We start from the raw sequence: 17925 nt of genomic DNA, 5'->3' as shown, positions 1-17925 counted from the left end.
CCCGGCCCGGCCCAGCCGCCGCGCAGGGCCCTGGGAGAGGAAGCGGTGCGGCGCGACAGAAAGCGGCGATCCCCGGCGCGGCCTCCGCCCAGCGGGAGACCAGCCCCCAGCCCAGCCGGCTCGGGACCCTCCTGCGAGCGGGGGCGCTACAGCGGGCTGCAGGGCACGGAGAGGCCCCGGGGGCGTGTGCGCCTGTCCCCGGGCCGCGAGCAGCCTTCCCGGCCCGCCGCCGACTCCCGCTCGGCTTTCGTGTGCAACTCTCCGGTTCCCAGCCCCTGTGACGCGAGCCTTGCACACGTAGCCGACTCCGGAGCGAGGTATCCGAAGTCCTCCCACAAGCAGCGGGCTGCTGGGCTTTGCGGGCCAAAAAACTTCATGACAATCGGTCCCCCGGTTTTTGACAAAGAGCCGTGGCCATTTCACACAAGGGGCCTGTCCTGCGTGCCCCGGTTACTACCCGGGCTGTTGTAATTCCCTACTAGCCCGCGGCCTGTGGCTGAGTCAGTGCCTCTACTGAGAAGCCAGCAGCGTGAGCTCTGCTCCCCGGGGCTAGGCAAGGGACTGACCGCAGGGGATCGATCCTGATACGGATTCCCGAGGTGTTGGTCGAGTTACACACACCAGCGTTTTCCAACTTGGGCACCTAACTTTAGGCAACCAAATCTAGAGATGCTGACCATTGCTAGTATTATACCAATAAAGTAAAAACCAGCAGGATCTTCTTAAAGGGGAAAAGGCAAAATGCCACATTTATTGTGATTACAGAAAGGATCATAGTAAGCAGTTAGTTATAGCTATAACGTTCCATTCAATCTCATATTTATTCACACATTCATTCATACACACACAGGTTCTGCAAGGTTGTTATCATAGTTACCAGGCTTAGAGTTGCTCATGCCAAGCCACTGGCCAGGTGGCCTGGACATGAGGAGGGAGCAGGGCCTTCTCAGATGGTCATCTGATGCTCCTGGAAGTTGGTTTGCAGAATCAGACCTCAAAGTTCTCACTTTCTAGAGTCCATTTTTGTAGGAATTTCTTCCTATACCAGTCTATGGGAATTGCTTCATCATGCTGTTGCTGAATCAATCAGCAGATGTCACAGTCCTGATGGCTCCGTGCTGCCAGATGTTATCTTGTTCTTTGGTTCTCCCATTCTTGAGGCTGTTGGGTGGATTCCAGTCTGCCCTCCCGGCTTATGCTCAGATAAATTTGTTAGTCTCTAAGGTGCCACAAGGACTCCTTGTTGTTTTTGCTGATACAGACTAACACGGCTACCACTCTGAAACCTTTACAGAACAGCGTTCAGAGTAGCAGATGTGTTACTCTGTATCCGCAAAAAGAAAAGGAGGACTTGTGGCACCTTAGAGACTAACAAATTTATTTGAGCATAAGCTTTCGTGAGCTACAGCTCACTTCATCGGATGCATTCAGTGGAAAATACAGTGGGGAGATTTATTTACACAGAGAACATGAAACAATGGGTGTTACCATACACAGTGTAACAAGAGTGATCAGATAAGATGAGCTATTACCAGCCGGAGAGCGGGGTGGGCCATTTCCAGCAGTTGACAAGAAGTCTGAGGAACAGCGGGGCGGGGGGGAGGGCAGGGAATAAACATGGGGAAATAGTTTTACTTTGTGTAACGACCCATCCACTCCCAGTCTTTATTCAAGCCTCAGTCATGCTGAAACTGTGGAAGAGCAGCATCACTTGCCTCATAACCTCAACCGTGCAGAACACAATGCCATCCACAGCCTCAGAAACAGCTCTGATATCATAATCAAAAACGCTGACAAAGGAGGAGCTATCGTCATCATGAGTAGGTCGGAATATGAACAAAAGGGGGCTAGGCAGCTCTCCAACACCACTTTCTACAAGCCATTACCCTCTGATCCCACGGAGGGTTACCAAAAGAAACTACAGCATTTGCTCCCTGAAAAAGCACAAGAACAAATCCGCACAGACACACCCCTGGAACTCCGACCAGGGGTATTCTATCTGCTACCCAAGATCCATAAACCTGGAAATCCTGGACGCCCCATCATCTCAGGAATTGCCACCCTGACAGCAGGATTGTCTGGCTATGTAGACTCCCTCTTCAGGCCCTATGCTACCAGCACTCCCAGCTATCTTCGAGACACCACTGACTTCCCAGCTATCTTCGAGACACCACTGACTTCCTGAGGAAACTACAATCCATCGGTGATCTTCCTGAAAACTCCATCCTAGCCACTATCGATGTAGAAGCCCTCTACACCAACATTCCACACAAAGATGGACTTCAAGCCGTCAGGAACAGTATCACCGATAATGTCACGACAAACCTGGTGGTTGAACTTTGTGACTTTGTCCTCACCCATAACTATTTCACATTTGGGGACAATATATACCTTGAAATCAGCGGCACTGCCATGGGTACCCACATGGCCCCACAGTATGCCAACATTTTTATGATTGACTTAGAAAAATGCTTCCTCAGCTCTCGTCCCCTAATGTCCCTACTCTACTTGCGCTACATTGATGACATCTTCATCATCTGGACCCATGGAAAAGAAGCCCTTGAGGAATTCCACCATGATTTCAACAATTTCCATCCCACCATCAACCTCAGCCTGGACCAGTCCACACAAGAAATCCACTTCCTGGACACTACAGTGCTAATAAACGATGGTCACATAAACACCACCCTATACCGGAAACCTACTGACCGCTATGCCTACCTACATGCCTCCAGCTTTCACCCTGACCACACCACACGATCCATTGTATACAGCCAAGCTCTGCGATACAACTGCATTTGCTCCAACCCCTCAGACAGAGACAAACACCTACAAGATCTCTGTCAAGCATTCTTACAACTACAGTACCCACCTGCTGAAGTGAAGAAACAGATTGACAGAGCCAGAAGAGTACCCAGAAGTCACCTACTACAGGACAGGCCTAACAAAGAAAATAACAGAACGCCACTAGCCATCACCTTCAGCCCCCAACTAAAACCTCTCCAATGCATCATCAAGGATCTACAACCTATCCTGAAGGACGACCCATCACTCTCACAGATCTTGGGAGACAGGCCAGTCCTTGCTTACAGACAGCCCCCCAACCTGAAGCAAATACTCACCAGCAACCACACACCACACAACAAAAACACTAACCCAGGAACCTATCCTTGCAACAAAGCCCGTTGCCAACTGTGTCCACATATCTATTTAGGGGTCACCATCATAGGGCCTAATCACATCAGCCACACTATCAGAGGCTCGTTCACCTGCACATCTACCAATGTGATATATGGCATCATGTGCCAGCAATGCCCCTCTGCCATGTACATTGGTCAAACTGGACAGTCTCTACGTAAAAGAATAAATGGACACAAATCAGACGTCAAGAATTATAACATTCAAAACCAGTCAGAGAACACTTCAATCTCTTTGGTCACTCGATTACAGACCTAAAAGTGGCAATTCTTCAACAAATGGAATTAATTTGCAAACTGGATACAATTAACTTTGGCTTGAATAAAAACTGGGAGTGGATTGGTCATTACACAAAGTAAAACTATTTCCCCATGTTTATTCCCTGCCACTTCCTCAGACGTTCTTGTCAACTGCTGGAAATGGCCTACCTTGATTATCACTACAAAAGGTTCCCCCGCACGCCCCTTCCTTCCCCCACTCTCCTGCTGGTAATAGCTCATCTTACCTGATCACTCTTGTTACAGTGTTTGGTAACACCCATTGTTTCATGTTCTCTGTGTATATAAATCTCCCCACTGTATTTTCCACTGAATGCATCCGATGAAGTGAGCTGTAGCTCACGAAAGCTTGTGCTCAGATAAATTTGTTAGTCTCTAAGGTGCCACAAGTCCTCCTTTTCTCTTTACAGAACAGAGCCGCAGGTGTGGAGCTCAGCCTTCTATAGGCCTCTTCACTTCTGACTGTTAAATAGAGACCTGATCCTGCACTGAATTCTGCATGGGCGGACTCTTATGCCTGTCTGAGGTCAATGGTGCTTCATGAAGTGCAGCAGTCCACCTGTGAAGAGCTCATTCCAGAATTGAGGTCTAGGTGTTTTCATAGCTTCCACCAATACACCATATAAAAATCCAGTTGAGGCTTCAAATTCAGAGCCTTGCCTTGTAATTTCATCCCATATCCTTATTTGGCCTTGTGATCACTAGGCTTAATTTTTGTAAAATTTCCCCCTTTGCAAAGTGGTTTATGGCATAAACACAGAGAAGTTAGATAAACAAGTAAAGTTATCTTGCTAGAAGGTTGCAACTTAACACTACTTTATTTCTTAGAATTCAGAATGATAACACACAAGAACCAAAGAGAGACAAAGCTGTTCTCTAAGACAGAGAGGCACAACTCACCTTCCCCTTGTTCTTTTCAGACTGACTATGGTACTCTCCCCATCCCAGATGACTAAGGTACCTAGCCTGCAAGTGGACCTGGAACTTCTTCCCTCCACACACACTCTTAAAGTGATAGCTTGCATGTCCAGATTATTCACACAAGTAAGGGTTATTCATAAGAACAGTCCTATTGGGTCAGACCAATGGTCCATCTAGCCCAGGATTCTTTCTTCTGACAGTGGCCAGCACCAGATGCTTCAGAGGGAATGAACAGAACAGGGCAGTTTTGAGTCCAGTCCCATCTTCTCGCAGTTGGTGCTTTAGGGATACCCGGAGCATGGGGTTGCCTCCCTGACCATCTTGGCTAATTGCCATTGATGGACCTATGCTCCATGAATTTATCTGATGCTTTTTTGAACCCACTTACTTTTCACTTTCACAACATCCTATGGCATTGAGGGTCACAGGTTGACTGTGAGATTCATGTGAGTAAGAATTGCAGGATTGGGTCTTATGTTAGTCATTTCAAAAGTATTTTATTCAGTTATTTCCAGAGCAATGTTTTATGTCATTGTTGTTAACATTTACATTTTTCAGAAATAAATAAGTTTTTTTGTAGCATTGGCTTGGTGTTTTATAAATACCAGAGGTCCTTATCCTGCAAAAGGGACCCACTTGTGCAGACCCCTTGCTCACACAAAGTCCTATGCATGTCCAGGGACTGAATCCTGACATGATGTTGATGCAGGTGCAGTGATCCACCTACAACTTATTATGGCATTTGTGCCCATGTGAGCATAAGAATCCTTGCAGCATTGGGACTTGAAATAGATAATTGCAGTATTTATATTGGGGTAAGATTTTAAAATAATATTTGTGTAGGATTAAAGTAATTATTTGCCCAGGTTAAATTTTGTTTGTAATACAGACAATTGTGAGGCTGTTTCAGTGACCTATGCTCTTTATTAGTAAATATACAGCATGTTCCTTGTAGGAAACATTTATTTGAAGCAGAATATATTTAGGTCTCTCAGTAGCTTTCCTGAGCTCACCAACATCAGCCCCTGATTCTGAGCCCCCTGAAGCCAGTGGGGAGAATTTGGTGCTTAGCCAGCGGGAGCGAGATGAAAAGGTTCTCGTGTTCCACCCTCATCCCTAGAAAACTACATTTCCCAGCATGCCCCACGCACCATCGCTTAGTTCTGGGGAGCTTTTATTGGCTGGGTGCCCCTCCTCCAGCCCCCTCTCTGATTGGTCTTTTCATACCGAGGTCACCTCTGACTTGATTGGCTCCTGGCCTGTCATTGGCAGAGTCGAGCTAACGTTGACATTTGAAATCCTGAGGCGGGGGCCGCGGCTGCGGCGAGTGGGCTCGGCTGGTTGCTTGCCGGTGACGGGGAGAGCGGCTGCGGGGCGAAGAGGGGAGACACCCGGGCAGCCGAGCGCACAGGCAGGGCCTCAGGCCTGGAACTCGCCGGCAGGTAGCAGCCCCCCCACCCCCAGCTGCGGGGACGCTGGCGGGGTGGTGTGGGGGGCCGGGAGGCGCTGAGGTGTCGGGGAGGGGAGAGGTTTGTGGGTTCCCCGCTGAGGGAGTCTGGGGTGTGGTGCGGGGCCGGGGGTGGGGACTAATGGGTCTCCCTGGGCCGGGTGGATTTGGCTCGTGCACTGACGTGACGGTGAGGGTGTCCTGACAATACGGCGGGGGGGGGCGTTCGTCTGTCGGCCTCTGAGCCTCCCAATCTCCTGTCGCCCCTTCTTCTCCCTCTCTAGTCTAAGCCGATGAAGCGAGCTGCAGCTCACGAAAGTTTATGCTCAAATAACGTTGTTAGTCTCTGAGGTGCCCCAAGTCCTCCTTTTCTCTTTGCGAATACAGACTCACAGGGCTGCTACTCTGCAATCTCTCTAGGCTGTTCTCCCTTCCCCATTGTTGCAGCTCAGTGGCCACGTCTGCGGCTGCCCGGTGTGGGAGCCGCTGCTCCATTCCTGGCTCTGCTGGTAACCGAATGTCTTGGTGATTCACCAGAAAAAGGCCCTCTTTTGTTCCCCTGAAATGCGTGACAGGGGCATGGGGGAGGGGCAGGGGGTTTAATCATCAGCTGACTTGGCAGTGGCATGACCGGGATCTCCTCTGCCTCCTGGTGAGGCTGTGTCACCCTCCGCCCTTTCCTTTGAGTTATGTGTTACTTTCGCAGACTTGCCTGTGGGGCTGTAACTTACTAAACAGGATGGCTTTTTGTGGCTGGGAAGTCTGACTAAAATCAGCCTGGCAGTCATGTCTTCTAGTTGTAAATAAAAACTGATTTTCATTTACATTTGCTACTAACTTAAATGCTGGTATTTTTTTTTAACATAGCTATGGTCATCCCAATGACTATGCTCTTACTGAGTGCTAAATCTAAGAGCTCAATATTGCAAAAAAATAAAACGTAGGTTTTAAAAAATGTGGTATGTTTTACACATGTGCCCAAGGTATCTTTAAATATCCATGTTATTCTATGACTGTGATTCTCAACCTATTTATCATTGTGGGCCGCATATCCAGCTCTCTATGTGTTATGTAGACCACATCCACACAATATATATTACGTGTATGGCCCCGAGGATGTCATATGGGCTGTAGCTGTGTGGTGATTGGGCCCCAAGTGGTCCATGGGTTGAGAACCACAATTCTATGAACTGAACATAGACAACATGCACATGCCAGTATAGAACACTGGCCATGCAAAGCACTGAAGCTACCTGTTCTTCATGTCCTGTGTTCTGCTGAAGAACTGAAGGCATTATTCATAATGCTCCACACTAGTCTCTTCTCTCTACGCTGAATATTCAATGCAAACTTTAAGTATGCACAACTGTGTGAGTATTTGGGTACGCTGTTGCCATGATCTTAAAGTTTGACATATATGCCAAAATGAACTACTACTAAACAGTTTTTAGCTGCGCATCTTCTAATTTCAGGTTTTGTGCATTCTGAGGCATACAGAGAAACCTGAGTTGACCTTTTTATCTAATGATATTGACAGTTCTGCATATGCAATTGCAGATTGGCACCAATGCACTTAATTATATCCTTCACTAAAACCTAAAGCAATTAAATGTTAAATTGTTGAGATTTATATATTTATAAGGTGGAAAACTCAGTGATGGCTTTCACATACTAACTCAATCACATTTACACATGACCATTCTTATGCGGTTGTACCTCATGGTATACTAATATTTATGCAAATGGATCAAGTTATAGTTATTTGCTGTGAAAACTAACTTGTGTTCTCAACCAAATCTTACATTAAAGTAGTCTACTCTCTGCAACACTACTTCAGATATCAAGTATTTTACAATGACTTTGTTTCAGAATGTAGAAATGGTTGCAGTGGTTGCTAATGTATGGAAATCTAGATATGTGGTGTGTGCATATATAGTATCTTTAACTCGATGCTGGATCCCTATTGTGCACATCATATGTCTTTTTAGTGGTCTTTTATTAACTTTTCCAGCATGAGCAAAGGCAGCTAAATTGAATAAGTGAAGAAGTCTCTGAATGGTCCTTGTTGTGTAAAGAGATCTGGTATTAAAAGGATGCTGTCAACTTAAATCTTATCTTATACTTTCTGTTTTATTCACTGACTACTTAGAATATTACAACTACAACTCTAAAAATTCAGTTCACTGCTGCTCACAGGTTTGTGTGCATGTCGTCGTCTTCCCCCCCCCTCCCCTTTGGCTTGGACAAAAAGCAGTGAGGTTAACTTCCCTTGAAGATTCTCAGAGCTGTAATTTGGGGGCAAAGTTTCAGTTGACACTGTCCCTTTAAAACAAGATGAGGACTAAAAAGAATAGCAGACATGCTTTAAATCCTGCTAAACTTTCTTGCATACCTGTCCATTTTTAAAAAACCCTCATAGATAGTTCTTAAACATTCAAGAGTAATACTAGGCATCTGTAATTATTATCACAATCATACCCACAAAAAGACAGACAAATGAAAAGAGTGTCTGTCAGAAATCGCCAGAGTTAGAGTCCAGTGCCAGCATCAAAAACATTAGGATTTTTATAATAATTTTTGAATACTTGCTTTCACTGTGCTCTAAACTTCTCTATCTTTTGTCCTTGATATAAAACCCACTGAAAAGTAAGCATACTATAAATTGTGCTCCCCTAGATCACTCGTAAAACAAATCAGCCTACAAAGTCTGATGAGCTGTGTATAAGCTCCTTTAATGTCGACGGTAACGTTGCATGGAAAAATTATATTCCCTATAAAGCTCTTCTGGTTCTCATGCTAAAATGTTATATATAATATTTATGTAAATAGGACCCTATGGTTCTATGTGCCTTATTATGTCCGCTTGAACTGTTGAGTCACAATTTATATTTGAGGGGGATGAATAACTGACATCCTGAGAAAGTGGGAGGAAATGCCTATTATGCTTATGTCCTCCGCACCATTTCAGAACATTAACTATTAAAAGCTCTGTTCAAATAAGGAGATTCTGGAAGCTTAATCATGATGCATTATAAATAAAATGTAGGAATTTTGCAGGCATTCTGTTTCCCCTGCAAAAACTGTGGCTACGCATAGCTTGAATATCATGACAACTGCATGACTGCACATACCTGTCAGGTTTGGGGGAGGGGAGGGAAGAGAAGAGAACTTGTGACCACGTTGTGTTTAAAAGCAGAGTTGCTGATGTAATATTGTATGTATCTGCTTTTTCAATGTATTGTAGTATGTTAACTTGCATAAGGATTTAGAATAGTTGTAAAACTCAGTTCTGTGGCTGTTAGTCTTTCTTCACTAGCATGCCAGGCTGACTGTTAAGTGTCCAATTATCTGAAAGCACAGCTGTCTGACAACACCCTCTCATTCACGTTGTGGGCATGTAAATGTGTTTATTTTCTAGAATGAGTCTGCAGATTTTAAATGGCGAAAACATCAGTGATGATCTAACAGCAGAAAGCTGTTCCTTCCTTTTCCCGCCACCAGAGTCCACAGGGAGACCTTCTATCCTTCGTCCATCACAGAAAGAAAATCTGCCACCAAAAAGTGTAGCAAAAGCTATGAAGGTATGTCTGCATTTATGTTAGCCTCTTCCTTCTCACGCTTTCAGGGCCTCGCTCTTAAGAGAAAAAGTCATGTATGTATTGTTGGGGGCTTAAAAATATTCAGTCAGAAACTACTTTTTTTTTTTCAACCTCAAAGGTAACTTTTCAAACTCCTATGAGGGATCCTCAGACTCACAGAATCCTGAGTCCTAGTATGGAAAACAAACTTGATACTACTTTCACACTAGACGATTGTACTGAAGTTCTAGGAGACCTTCATCCGTCTGAAACCAGCAGTGCTGCGTGAGTAATACACTTAGTGTTCTTGCAAATAATTAAGGCTATTAAGAGTGACTGGTTTGTGAATGCAATATATGTTGAGGATGACTATCTCCCATTAGAAATTTGTCTGCATAATCAACTCTGACACTTTCATACTTATCAGCAAGTTCTAAATTGTACAAGTAAAGCAATCTGGTGCTGCAATTAAAAATGATACAGGGGAGCCTACATAGCTGGAGCAAAAATACCCTAGTAATAAGCACTACTACGATAGTAATTATAATAGTACTACAATAGTAATTCCCGTGTTCTAGTCCCAATGCTTTCACTGAGACTGGTCAAAGGAGTCTGACTAGAGGCAATGCTTGAGTTATACCTATAAAACAATGCTGGGAAGACAAGCCCTTAGACTACATGACTAAGATTTTTTTCAGTGGTACTCACTTATAAGTAGGGCTGTTGATTTAATTGCAGTTAACTCACACGATTAACTCAAAAAAATTAATCGCGATTAATCGTAGTTTTAATCACACTGTTAAACAATAGAATACCAGTTGAAATTTATTAAATATTTTGATGTTTTTCTACATTTTCAAGTATATTGATTTCAGTTACAACACAGAATACAAAGTATGCAGTGCTCACTTTATATTACAAATATTTGCACTGTAAAAATGAGAAACAAAATGGTATTTTTCAATTCACCTCATATAAGTACTGTAGTGCTTTCTCTTTATTGTGAAAGTGCAACTTACAAATGTAGAATTTTTTTTGTTACTTAACTGCACTCGAAAACAAAACAATGTAAAACTTCAGAGCCTACAAATCCACTTAGTCCTACTTCTTGTTCAGCCAATTGCTCAGACAAACAAGTTTGTTTACATGTGCAGGAGGCAATGCTGCCTGCTTCTTGTTTACAGTGTCACCTGAAAGTAAGAACAGGCATTCACATGGCACTGTTGTAGCCAGCATTGCAAGATATTTACGTGCCAGATGCACTAAAGATCCATATGTCCCTTCATGCTTCAGCCACCATTCCAGAGGACATGTGCCCATGATGATGATGGGTTCTGCTCAATAACAATCCAAAGCAGTGCCAACCAACACATGTTCATTTTCATTATCTGGGTCAGATGCCACTAGCAGAAGGTTGATTTTCTTTTTTGATGGTTCGGGTTCTGTAGTTTCTGCATCGGAGTGTTGCTCTTTTAAGACTTCTGAAGCATGCTCTACACCTTGTCCCTCTCAGATTTTGGAAGGCACTTCAGATTCTTAAAACCTTGGGTCGAGTGCTGTAGCTGTCTTTAGAAATCTCACATTAGTACCTTCTTTGCATTTTGTTAAATCTGCAGTGAAAGTGTTCTTAAAACAAAGAACATGCTGGGTCATCATCTGAGACTGCTATAACATGAAATAGATGTCAGAATGTTCAGTCACAAATTTAATGCATACGTTATTTTTTAACGAGCATCATCAGCATTGAAGCATGTCTGCCAGAGTGGTGCCCAGAGCATGAAGGGGCATATGAATGTTTAGCATATCTGGCATGTAAATACTTTGCAATGCTGGCTACAACAGTGCCATGTGAATGCCTGGTCTCACTTACAGGTGACATTGTAAATAGGAAGCGGGCAGCATTATCTCCTGCAAATTGTAACCAAACTTGTTTTGTGTGAGTGATTGGCTGAAGTAGGATGGAGTGGACTTTGTTTTATTTTTTGCAGTTATTTTTTGTACATAATTCTACATTTGTAAGTTCAACTTTCATGTTAGAGATTGCACTACAGTACTTATCTGAGGTGAATTGAAAAATACTATTTCTTTTTTACAGTGCAAATATTTGAAATAAAAATAATATAAAGTGAGCACAGTACACTTTGTGTTCTGTGTTGTAATTGAAATCAATATATTTGAAAATGTGGAAAACATCCAAAAATATTTAAATAATCTATTGTTTAACCGCGTGATTAATTGTGATTAATTTGTTTAATCGCTTATAAACCCTACTTGTATGGCATTTTGTTCTTTTTTTCAGAAAATTACTATCTCCAAGCTGGCTAAAAAGAACTGGATAATCTTTGACTAGTGGTCAAATTCTGATCTCAAATCCACGCAGCTTCTCTGAACTGAACAGCAGTATTTGATTCTAGATCTTTAGGCACGGTCACTAATTTCTTAGTTGTAATTCATATGTCAACTAAACTTCTTGCTCCTATGTCTCTAAATGTCAGGGTCTGACATGTAGGGATTAAGTGACTTTTACAATGGCAAAATGGAACATTTATTGATGGTGTTGTACAGTCATAATTCAGGCACAAGTAACAGCATCTCAAGAGCTACTGCTTTTGTTAGAATAATAGAATATCAGAGTTGGAAAGGACCTCAGGAGGTCATCTAGTCCATTCCCCTGCTCTGGTATATCTCCTCTCCCTTTCTCCATGCTACAATGAGAATGCTTGTGTTGCTGCAGTCTAGTATTGTGTTGTGGTAAGGAGTATGAGGACTTATTTTAGGACTAGGAGGAAGAAAGTACTGCAGATGGAAACTTTCAAAGAACGGCACTGTGGTGCATGGTTCTCAGGCTCTTATTGGTTAAGTACTGAAAGAGGATGGGAGGGGTCTGATTACTTAGACAACAAGTCTTGCAGAGAAGAGACTCACAGGGTGGGGAGATCGTAGTGAACTATATCCTTTCTTGCTTCCAACTTTGTCATGCTGGAATTTTAACTGGTTGGCTTTTAATTATGTTTTGCTGTATAGCTTTTGTGTGTGTGGCATTCATATAACTTTTTGTACTCTTTTGCAAAAGAGGCAAAACAATGGGAGGAAATACTTTTTCAGGAAGTAATGTCTTAATGCTCTATCATGTGTACATGAGCTACAAATAAGCAAACTTGAGCTCAGGGGTGACATGGGAACATAACATTAGAATGCGTCTGTAGTGATTATGCATAATCTTTCTATAATCTATTCGCTTACAGCAGTCAGTCATTTCTTTCTCCCCCCACCCCCTGTGTTCTTCCTTGCCTCTCTGTTTTTAGTAAGTCTTAGCATTCAACTTCTGTATTCAGAGCAGTCTATGCAATTCTGGCATACATGTTTCATAGATGGCGGGGGAGGGAAGGGAGTGTTCACGGACAGCCAAAAAAAAAAATCAGCAGTGACCAGAGAAAGCAAAGGATGGAATGGAAGAAGTGAGTCATGTTATAACTTGATACATTATGTTGATGGTCACCCCCATTCTTATAAACCCTGTGTGAATATCTACAGTAGTCCAGGAATCTGTACCATTATCTGAATCTAAGTTCTGTAGGGGTTTTCAGTACTACTGGTTCTTTACTACTGCAGTACATATTCAGCCTATCCAGAGAGTTATGCTCTGAATTTCAGCCTCCCTTGTAAAGCATTCCTATGTGGGGTTGAGGAGAAAAGGAAGGGGACTCAGCAGTGTGTTTCTATATGAGCACAATGTGGTGGAGGAGAACTGACTTCTTTAGGAGAGATTTTGTTGGCTTTTCTCTAATCCCTGAACAGTAAGATACCAGGGTGGTAGGCTCTTTAGAAAGCAGACAAATTCTCTTGCTTTTATGGTGATATCAGCCCTCTTATGTCCAACTCTTTTGGTGTAGCATAAAGCTTTGCAAACTCCAGCATATGAGTTTGAAAACTGTTTTTTTAAATGGTGTCTTAAAATGGCTAATTATAAATTAACACTGACTTTATTTTTGTGTAACAGAAATCAACATGTAACAGAATTTGACACTAAAATTACTAGAGAAGATGCACAAATGCAGGAGGAAGCCAGTGTTGTTCCTTATCCAGATGATGAGATGCCAGTGAAAAGCTGTGGTACATACAGCATTGATTTTGATAACTTAAACAACATCAATCCATTCCAGAGTTCCTCTCAGATGCAGAATTCTCCTGAGAGTCTAAAAAAGTCTCCTATATTGTCTAGCAACCCTGAAAAGGTTTCTGAGAAAAATGATACAAATTCTCTGTCACTGGATGATATACTTCCTGTTACTTCCCCACCTACTGCTGCAGTGTCTGAGAGTACAAATCTAAATGCAGACACTCTTATTGGTGTGACAAAAGAGACTGTTTTCATGGATGTCGTGGTGTCTGGTAATGAATCCAAACCAATTCCTAATGACACTGAACAGGATGTAAAGCCCACTTCTGGTGAAGTCAGCAAAACCAATTCTTCCAACAGATCAACACAAACACAGAATTCTCCACCACCTGTACAAGGGTCCTACACCTTTGATCCTAACAGCTCTGATACAACACATCCTTTTGAAACTAGGGAATCAAAGCTACAGAATTCTCCAGTAGCAGAAAGAACTTCAACAAAAGAGTCAAAACCTGAAGAAGAGGCTAGCTTCTCCAAAGCCGAATCTGTGAAACTAGAATTTGACTTCACTGATAACACAGCTAGTAAAAGGCCACCTCCAAGGAAACTAGGTAAAAGACCTGGAATTAAGCCTCCTTCCAAGAAAACCACTATAGCTCTAGGGAAAACATTGGAGAACTCTGAGGCAAAAAGCAAAAGTAAAACAGAAAGTGAAATTCCTGTTTCCAGTGCATCTTATAACTTTGACTGGGACAAATTTGATGATCCAAACTTTAATCCATTTGGAGGAGGTTCCAAAGTTTCTAGCTCACCCAAATGCCCTAAACCCAACACCGAAAAAGCTAATCAGCAAGAGGAACAGGATAACACCTTACCAAAAAGGGAATCTCTTCCACCAGAGCAGATTAACAGAATTGTTGTTGCAGATGGGACTGCTGAAGAAATAGTGCCTGAAACTCAGTAAGTAAATCTTTAATTGAACTTGTAGAACTGCCTCAAAGACTTTTTTTCAGGGCAAGATGATGCCAAAAATTTGTGGGTGCAGAACTCTGTACAGTTCTGAGAAATCTGTGCTGATGCCTCTGAACAGAATTTTTGTGTTGACAGTCAACAAATTTTAAAAATACCTCTCTCTGTCCTTGCTTCAGAAAGTAAAAGATAAGAGCATCAGATCTGTGTGCCTGCTCTCCCTTCAACATTGCCCTGCCCCCTCCTTCAAAATAAACATTATATCTACCCTGTTTCCCATTCACTGATCTGTCACATTCCTTCCATTGTAGATGTTAAAGCTTGGAGAGCTACCAGATAATGGCTGGTTCAGTAGCAGGGAGCGGAACAAACTGGACAATGGTTCTGTTTTACACTCTTAGCCTAAAATCAATTTCTCACTTCACCTCTGGTACCTAACCCTAATGTTCTTGGGGTGCAGGACAAGAGCTAGCAAGGAAGAAATGACCCTCTTGTTCATCCTATTATTCTATAGTAGGGAGTTAACACTGCTTTCTGGTTGTGAACACGGTCTGTAATATAAATGCTTCTCACAAAATCTGGAGCTGGAGGAAAAAGTAGTAATATCAAGGGACTGGAGCTTTCTTCCCCTAGTTAATTTTAGGGTGTAGGGTGTTGAGTTTTGAAGTCCAGTTTTAACCACTACATGCCAACGACTTTACTATGGAACATATTGGAAACAACTAGCTGTTTATCCAGAGTAGAATCTATTTCATTTCATTTGATAAGAATGAGTAATATGTGTTCACTCTCCTGGTCAAGCATACAGAGCCACCTATTACTGTTAAACTTAGGGTAAATATTAAATTTACACTGCCATCAGCTAAAGTTTTGGACTGCTACAGTGAGGCTTTATGGAGTGCCTATAAAAACGTTACTACGGATATTAGACCATTGTTAAGGGGAGGGTGGGAACCCTATGAGTTCTGGGGTTTAACTCCAACAGAGCTGTTTTCACAGAAATAGAAACTCCTTTAAATCTAATCTCCCTGCTTTTTGTTAATGGAAAAGGCTGTTTGGCCATTCTGTGACAGTCATGACTTTCTGTGCATCCATGATAGCATTCTAGCTTTCATGGGAGAAGTATGTAAATTCATTATCTTACGTGCTGATTTTTTGTTAATGGAGAGCTTGTTGCCATTTAGAGACCACTATATTAGTCGTGGGCTGAGGGGGGAGGCAAGCTGTCAAACAAGCTTCCTCTGCTTAAATGACTCTTAGCCAGGTCTAGGAACATGTTTAGACCTTACAACTGACTAGATTACGATGACTTTAACTGTTTGTTTAGTAGCTTCCCTGAAGAAAAACTGAGTGAAGATGAAGACAAATTTGTAGTTCAAGCAGAAATTGAAGAGGAATCTTCAAGAGAACTAACTATGGTAATGTGTATCTATATTTAAGATATCCAGTTCTTGGTAAAACCATTATGTTAAAGCAGTTTTCTATTTCTAATAAAGTTGCTGTTCTCCCCTTCTTGCATGCCCTTCAGTCTAAAACTGTAACTCTTACAGATCCTCAGACTTCTTTAGTGAAAACAAAGTTTATTTTAAAAACCAATGAAAGAGGGGTTGGGCCCTGTCTGTACCAAATCCATAAACTCACCCTGACATAACTGAAGGGATCAAATCAGTATCACGGAACATCTGAAATATCTTGATTTTAGTTGACAGCATAAAGTGCTCAGGCTAAAAACTTAAATCAAGGGTGGGGAATCTGATAAAATGCAGTTCTGCTTGATGAGGATTAACACAATGTGTTGGGTTAACAAATTCCTGCTGCTGTTGCAGTCTTCCCCATGGATTCTGTTTCAGCAACCCTTTTAACTGTTGTGTAACAAACTGATTTAACCATCACTAATGTTTTTAAGTGCCATAAATGCACTATGCCAGTCATACTCCCAATGTTCCATATTACAAACTAAGTGTGTGTATGCCTTCCAGGAGAAAAAAACAAGCTCAAATACCTCACCAGTTGATGCCCACAGTCAAGATAACTTGCCTTTAATTGGCAGTGGAACATCCCCTTTGGCTGACCAAGAACATGAAGCCAATTGCAAGAAAACTGAAATGGCAGTTGATATAAAGGATCCAACAGTAGTCACTGAGTCTGAAGAGTACTTCAGACCCTCAACAGAAGGTAAGAGCAGTTGCTCTTAGCAAGGCGCTGCAACAGAACTGGACACACATGCTGTTAAAACAGCTCTGTATGCTGTTTTTCCACTACTTCAGTTTAAGTTACAGGAACATACATCCCATTACCAATTCTAGTTTTTAATGTTTCACCCTGCCTACCTTTAAAGGGACAATCCTTAAATTCAGACCAGTAACTTTTCCTAAGATTATTGAAACTGACAGAAGTTTAAAGAAGACTTGTTACACTTAACACTTGAAAGCATTGTTTACGGTCAGTTTCCCTCTAATAGTTTTCTTTGACTGTTTGCTTCTTGCAAGTACTACCCAATAGCTATTTTTAAAGTTGAAGGAGGGGGGAGAAGAGTAACATTAAAGCCACCAAAACGGCAGGGTTGTCGGAGCTGGTGGAGTATCCAAAAATACTGTTTCCTTTTCCTTCCCCCTTAAAAAACTGACTAGATTTCCTGTTGACATTGTCCCGTCAAGCAATCGACACTAAATAACCAGGTGCCAAATCCAGTTACAATCCAAACAATACCACCTCACCTGTTTTGGTGACAATGATACGGTTTCTAATGGGTTTCACTTGGCTGGTTGTAACATTAGAAAAGCACTTTTATGTTGAATTATTCTTTTCAGGTCATAAAACTACACATTACCAAAGTGCCCACTATACAAAACACAAATCTATTGAACAATCTTGATACTACATTTACTTCATACAAACCCATAGGACCCACCCTGTCCTTGTTATGGTACAAATGGCTTTTCTGCATTTTCATACCTTAAACAGAGAAATCAAGTGCAGAATTGCAATTTTATTAAAAAATAAAAAACTTCTATAGTATGCTGCATAATTCAAAAGATTGTTTATGCTCAAAACTAGAGGGCTAGGTCTATCATTGCACATTAAGTTTACTTGTTCCCCTTTTTACAATCTATCACAAACCTCTTAATACTCGGGTTGGTGGATCATTTTGGAAAACGATGACTATGGTAATAGCAGCTGTGTGTAAATCTGCATAGATTGAACTGTCAATGATATACTAAAAGGACAGAGCTCATAGAACAGCGTGTCCATTCTTGAGGATACCTCCCTGTTAAACTTAAAGATGTGCACTAGCTTTTCAACTACATCAAGACACTTGAATCGTGTTAACTCCTTCCGTCCCCAAATAAACCTGAGTTTTAAGAAGAGCAGTGGGGTTGTGGGGGTTTTTTTTTAAATTTTTTTTTAAATGCC

The 17925-nt window shown here is 42.1% G+C and overlaps 1 protein-coding gene across 10 annotated transcripts in view; it reads left to right on the top strand.

The window, feature by feature from the left end:
* TACC3 (transforming acidic coiled-coil containing protein 3) overlaps positions 1-17925 on the top strand; it is a 31739-nt gene that overhangs the window by 229 nt on the left and 13585 nt on the right. The window contains exons 1-6 of one of the 10 annotated variants that reach the window (XM_043544824.1): positions 185-317; positions 9263-9425; positions 9562-9707; positions 13423-14502; positions 15842-15929; positions 16491-16686. In XM_043544824.1, the coding sequence (XP_043400759.1) occupies positions 9264-9425; positions 9562-9707; positions 13423-14502; positions 15842-15929; positions 16491-16686 (1672 nt within the window). In that variant the 5' untranslated portion in view covers positions 185-317; position 9263. Of the gene's footprint in view, positions 1-184; positions 318-5642; positions 5840-9262; positions 9426-9561; positions 9708-12302; positions 12881-13422; positions 14503-15838; positions 15930-16490; positions 16687-17925 lie in introns of those variants that run through there. The other 9 variants (XM_043544823.1, XM_037898234.2, XM_037898235.2 and 6 more) reach the window with 9 other exon arrangements.

Source organism: Chelonia mydas, chromosome 4, assembly GCF_015237465.2.
Source record: "Chelonia mydas isolate rCheMyd1 chromosome 4, rCheMyd1.pri.v2, whole genome shotgun sequence".
Taxonomy (NCBI): Eukaryota; Metazoa; Chordata; order Testudines; family Cheloniidae; genus Chelonia; species Chelonia mydas.
Note: the sequence above shows the minus strand (reverse complement) of the source record. Positions and strands in the feature narration are given on the sequence as shown.